This window comes from Eleutherodactylus coqui, chromosome 9 (assembly GCF_035609145.1).
Source record: "Eleutherodactylus coqui strain aEleCoq1 chromosome 9, aEleCoq1.hap1, whole genome shotgun sequence".
Classification (NCBI taxonomy): domain Eukaryota; kingdom Metazoa; phylum Chordata; class Amphibia; order Anura; family Eleutherodactylidae; genus Eleutherodactylus; species Eleutherodactylus coqui.
Genome location: NC_089845.1, coordinates 104,682,109 through 104,688,108, shown reverse-complemented (window position 1 = coordinate 104,688,108; position 6,000 = coordinate 104,682,109). Strand labels below are relative to the sequence as shown.

The window sequence follows — 6,000 nt, the reverse complement described above, 5'->3', positions numbered from 1 at the left end:
GCCCCTCTTTAGGGTTTATTGTATCATATTAGATAATAATCAGACCACCATTTTCGAGCAAGAACGCCTAAAAAATAGCATAAAGAAGCTGTTTTTATGTAAATTTGAATAAGTCTGACCCTTTTGCAGCCTGGTTTGCTGGTCAAGAAGTGAAAAATCTTGGAAGTTGTAGCTCATGTTCAAGTTATGCATGATGAAAATAGAGTGAACTTTTAAAAAGCCATGCCTCTGCTGAGTTGGACGTGGTCAGGATAGGGTTAAGACCCAGAATGTAAACCATGAATGTTTTCATACACTGGCAGAAAATAGAAATATAGATAACGGTAATGAATTAAACAGCAGATCAGAATAATACATAACTTTTCATTATTCAATGATTAAGCTTTATTTACATAAAATAGAACACACCTTTAAGGAGGTAACCTTTAGTGTTATGGAGCAATCAGCCAGATTCAAAGATTTAAACTCCAGATCATTCTTTACTCAAAACAATGGTGCAATATAAATAAGAGTTTAGTTGATTGATTCTAATTCACGAAATCCCCCCACCCAAAAAAAATAAAAAAGCAGAACAGAAAAAAACCAAAATCTTCTGCGACAGTCCGTGTGAATGCTGAACAGAATTTATAGCTAAGGCAGCCTTCACACTGGCAAGCCATGAATATTGCCCCCATATCGCACTCCCCACCATGTGAAAGCCCCATGGATGCAAGGAAATGAAACCATACGTTCAGTAGTTTTTCTGAACGGTACGAACATTCGACCCTACAAGAGCGCAGAGTTTTATATTTTCTCTGCAGTAACATTCGCATCACTGCGTAGATGAAGGGAATGCCCGCCGTGGCTGTGACAGCCATGGAACAGGATCTTGGGGTACTTCCATTGCTTTCAATGGGGCTGCGATGCGACATCTCGCAGCTAGATAGAACATGCTGCGATATGTTTCCCGCATGGCGGTGCCATGCAGGAAAATACCGCTAATGTGTAAGAAACCATTCAAAAGAACGGGGCTCATATTTGTGCATCTTGCAACGTACAAATCTTGTGCAATTTTCACACCAATGTGAAGGCAGCCTTACTTGAGAGAATATGACAACTCACCCTTGGGGCTCTTTTAAATGAGCAGATAATAATACTTGTTTAACAGGCCTACACGGGGATGAACAATCATTCGTACAACTGTTCGTCCCCATTCACTTGGCTTTTTTTCCAGTTTTGAATAGTAATCTAATAGTAAACCCCCCACCCCATCCCATCCCAAATGCTCTTTTAGTAACTCTAGGAAACACATCCCCGGTGGACACAGGGAGATGTGCTGCTGAAATCAACCTGTCATGTTTTTTGCATGGACTGATTTAAACATTTACCCCAAAGTAAGAAGAATTTTTTGCATTCTCTAAATTTTCTGTAATTCAGTCATTTTAAAGTGTAGTTTAATATAGAAAAAAACCTTTGCTTTCCATAGCTTGGAAGCAAAGTGTAGAGATTTATCAATACTGGTGCAAGGGAAAAATCAGGAGGTGTTGCTGCGAGCAACCAGTTTCTCGCTTTAATATTTAAAAGGCCTCAGAAAAATAAGAGCTGCAATCTGATCGTTCTTTATAGGCAGCTTCTTCACATTGCCCTTGCACTAGTTTCGATAAGAGTTACCCATTGTACATATTTCATGGAAACAATGCTCCTTGTGTAAAAAGCCTGAGTCTTCCTCTTCCTATGGAGTCCGGAAGCACAATGTATATAAGACACTAAACACACAACCTGGAAGACATGCTGTATGTGTCTGGAGGCTAGCAGCTGCAAAGGAAGTAAACCTGAGGCAAGATTTCAACAAATCTGTTGAGTACCCTAAAAATGTTCTATACGAGTCAGAGAGCAGATGTGGGAGAAATGTGAAGAAAATAGGATATTTAAAGCAGCTCACACGCAACTCAATATATCAAGGCAAGAATTGGCCAATACGGAGCTCGGAGCACTTCTATTGGTCGCCTGCACAGTGAAGGTTGCAACTTCCTGTCTGATATGTGACTGTGTCCTGCCACCTTGAAAAAAGATTTCAATGGTATTTTGTTAAAGTGTTACTCCACCCAAAATAGAAAATTCCATTTTCAAAAATGTTGTCTCTAATTTTCGTATCTCACCCTTCGCTGGGTATAATTGCTCAAAGTGAATGTTCTTATTCTCCAACGACATTGGGAACAAACCTAATTTTCAGCTGGAAACAGAGGTTTTTCCTGTGATCCTATTATTATGGCAGTGGCACCAGCATCTGCTATCATTCTGATCTGGGCTACCCCTATAGGATGGTTTGAGAAGAAAAACAGGTCCTGTAAAGTAACCAAGGGCAACCAGGAAGGAGGTAAATGTTCATGCAATCTATTTACCCCTCCTACAAGTGAGTATAACTCTTCATTATTTATGGTCCTTACTATGTCCATCTATGTAGATGCGCTCTCCCTACACTGTTGTGCATTTATCTTTCTCCTTATATCAGTTGACGTGTCACTGCCTGACGGACGTGTCACTGCAGCAGGAACTGACTGATTGATGGCTATGGACAAGGGGCGGAAAGAGGGCGGGAGCTTAGCTCTTCCCACGTCCCTCCCCTTGTCCACAGCCAGCAATGGGAGGAGGCAGGAGGGGACGAGGCTTAGCTCCCCACCCGTCCCACCCTCTGCAATTGCAAAAAAACAGCAGGGAGGAGAGCAGAAGTGAGCCTGTACGGGGGAAGGAGAGAAGAGGGAGGGAGTTTAGCAGCCCCGCTGCTAAACTCTCTCCCACCTCCGGCCGCTGTCATGGGCTCCCATAGGAGCCCATGCAGCGGCAGACGTATTCCAGCCCAAAAGATAGTTCCATGACTATCTTTTGGGCCCGACGTAAAAACGCCTGCCGCTATTGGCCCGCCAGGCGCTTTTACGTCTTAGGAATATGGCCATGTGATCTGATGCATTGGAATCCAATTTGGGAGTATAAATTTATGACCATTTTTGATACCCTCACGAATGGGAGCAGGATCTTGCATCAGTGAAGAATATGAAAGGTCTGAAGGAGGTCAAGAGGGGTGTCCTTGGGAGGGAGAGGCAGGTTGCTGGGACGCCTGGGGGGTGGGTGGCTCATGGTATGGCACCCAGAAGGGGTGGGTGCTTTTCCCAATCATTGTTTTAAAGACGTGGTAAAAGTCGTACATTGATTTGAAGGGATGCTGCTATCCAATAGGTGACGCTGCAGAGGAATTGTTTCATCTTTCTTATGTGCAGGTCTGAAGGAGATATAGAACTCAGGTCTGTTACATCCTAGCACCAATGTAGAGGTCATAAAACTGTCACATTCCTTACCAGTGGACTGATTAAGTATTTACTTCTCTACTTATCTTGTCTGGTATTGTTTTAAGCACAAATTCGTGTTTGATTTCTGTGCCTTTTCATGTATGTACATTTGTATTTATATATGTCCATCCAAATCTGTTTCTTTATGCCTGAGGGAATGATTCTGAGAGGTCTGAAAGCTCGCTATAGCATCATGTATTTTGGTAGCCATTAAAAGGTATCATATCTACAAGATTACGTGGTTTCTCTTACTGAGAACAATCACATGTAGACTGCGTGATTCTCATTAAGAATTGCACAGTTGTCAATGACTAATCATTCAGTGTTCCACATTCCTATCAGTGTTTAAACTACCCGACAGGTGAACGAACCGGTGCTGATTTTTGTATTGGCTGAAACTGAATGGCGAGCGAGAAGCGCCCGATTCTTATTCGTTGTTCAGTTGTTGGCTGCATTTAAATTGAACGCCTATCCTTCAGTTTTGCTCGTTTGCACAATTTTTTAAATGATAATCATTCAGTCTAAATGCAGCATAGCCGCAAACCTTTTGCGCATCTGCACTTACACTAGTGAGAGTTTTAGGGTATGTTCCCAATGAGGTGGTGAAATAAGAGGCAAATACACACCAAAATTTATGGCAAATCTCCAAGTAATACATGTGGATTTTGAGTGGATCAATTTTGGGTTTTGGCAAAATCCACAGCTGAAGATCTGCTTTATACAATCCGCTGCGTATGGGCGCCACCTTAAGTTTAATCAGGAGTCGCTACCACGCTGTTCTTTTTTCTCACCTGTAGCTTGCGGGAAAATTGAATTAGTGGTTTCTATAGATAAAACTGAGTCTTCATTTTGGGTGGAGCTTTAAATATGTTGATACATATGTTAATACAGAGAAAGCTGTACTTAAAATTTTCTATTCTCAAAAGTCTAGCTTTGTCAATTTAACCATGAGCCAAATTTACCTAGTTCTACTGCTATAAATTCCTACTTTGCCATCTTAAGTAATGATGGGTGTTCTAACACGGTAGATCCATCATTATGAACGGTATATACTACGTTGATAGAGTACAGTTAAGAACCCTTAGCTATAGTTCTGCAGTTCTACCAGATTTGACTCAGTCCGCAAAGAAACGTTTAAATATATGCGAAAATAGAATTTAACGGATTTCCTTAAACTGGTGTATAAAGTACTCGCATTTCTTAACATTCAATACAAAAATAAAAATCACTCATCAAATTCCCGCAGCTTGAAACGAAAGTCAACATCAGAATTAGGCAGCAGTATGCCAAGTCCTGAACGGCTGTTATCTTGGCCAATTGGTTGGAGATTGACTAGTTCCATGTCCACATATGTGAGAAGAACAGCAAGAAACTGTTTTATTTCATTCACTGCGAAGAAACGGCCAGGACATATGGAGGATCCAGAACCAAATGGCATCAGGAAAGCCTTTAGTTTCTTGCCCTTTTTGTAGAAGGTTGTTTTCTCCTTTCCATCTTCTACAAAACGATCAAATTTATATTCCTAAGGAAAAAAAACAATTGGATAATTAAATCTCCAAAGTAAATATATAAAATAAAATGTGTTATCTATCTACCTGGAAGAGAGCAGCACTGTGCACAATAGAATATAGTGGGTGTAAACAGGGGTGGATTGGGAACTTAAAGTGGCCCCATTGGGGACATGATAAAATATTAGGTTGCCACTAAGTAAATGAACACATTTCAACAGGGAGGCATTCTGAAAATGTGCCCATAGTGCATGGGTTTTCGTTGGGGAGGACAATGCAACAGAATCAAGTTTATTAAGTAGATACAATACCAGAACCTAGCATACTATGTAGATGATACACAGATATTACCTAGATACAAGAACAGAACCAAGCTTACTACATAGTTACGGTACCAAAATCAAGCTTGCATGAACACATTTTACTACACAGATGCAGTATCACAACTGACTTTACTAGATAGTAAGCTTGGTTCTGGTATTGTATCTATGTACATACGATATCAGAACAGAGCTTAATACATATAAATTATATCAGAACCTAGCATATTACATACATATGGTATGAGAACCATGCTTATTCCCTTAAACCCCATTTAGATGGGCCGAATGTCAGTCAAACGATGCCCGACACTCGTCCCCACACATACTAGCTCTCGTGCTGCTGCAAGGGAGCTAGTATCGCTAGCTCGCTGGAGGAGATTTCTCTCCTCACTGCATAAACGATGGACAATGAGCTGATCACTGATTGATCAGTGTAAATAGCAGCCGTTCAGTACTGAACGGCCGCTATGTTAAGTCAATGGAGAGGGGCAGGAGAGCGCGAGGTGAAAAATCTCCTCCAGCTTCCCTGCCCCCCTGCTGGCCGCTGCATGCGCGAGCCAGTACTACTAGCTCCCGTGCAATAGCATGGGAGCTAGGACACACAGGGATGAGTGTCGGCATGGTTGCTCTAAATAGACCCTGAGACTCAGTTCCTGATTTAGCCCTAAACCAAATCTAATAGTGAAATAGGTAGTCCATTCTCTGCATAAAGGCCTGACCATGAGGTTTGTTGAAAGAACATGCTAACCAAATGACAATGGCTAATACTGCCATGAACAGCAGGTGCCGTCTGGAGCCTGTGATTGGCAGAGTTGCCGCATGCACAATAAATGGCATGTGCACGCC

The 6,000-nt window shown here is 41.7% G+C and overlaps 1 protein-coding gene across 2 annotated transcripts in view; it reads right to left on the bottom strand.

Moving 5' to 3' along the window:
• Window positions 1–349: 349 nt before the first annotated feature.
• The window catches only part of CYP7B1 (cytochrome P450 family 7 subfamily B member 1), a 231,250-nt gene continuing 225,599 nt past the window's right edge, over window positions 350–6,000 (bottom strand). For both annotated transcript variants that reach the window (XM_066578278.1, XM_066578279.1), the window contains one exon: window positions 350–4,845. In XM_066578278.1, the coding sequence (XP_066434375.1) occupies window positions 4,549–4,845 (297 nt within the window). In that variant the 3' untranslated portion in view covers window positions 350–4,548. The remainder of the gene's footprint in view (window positions 4,846–6,000) is intronic.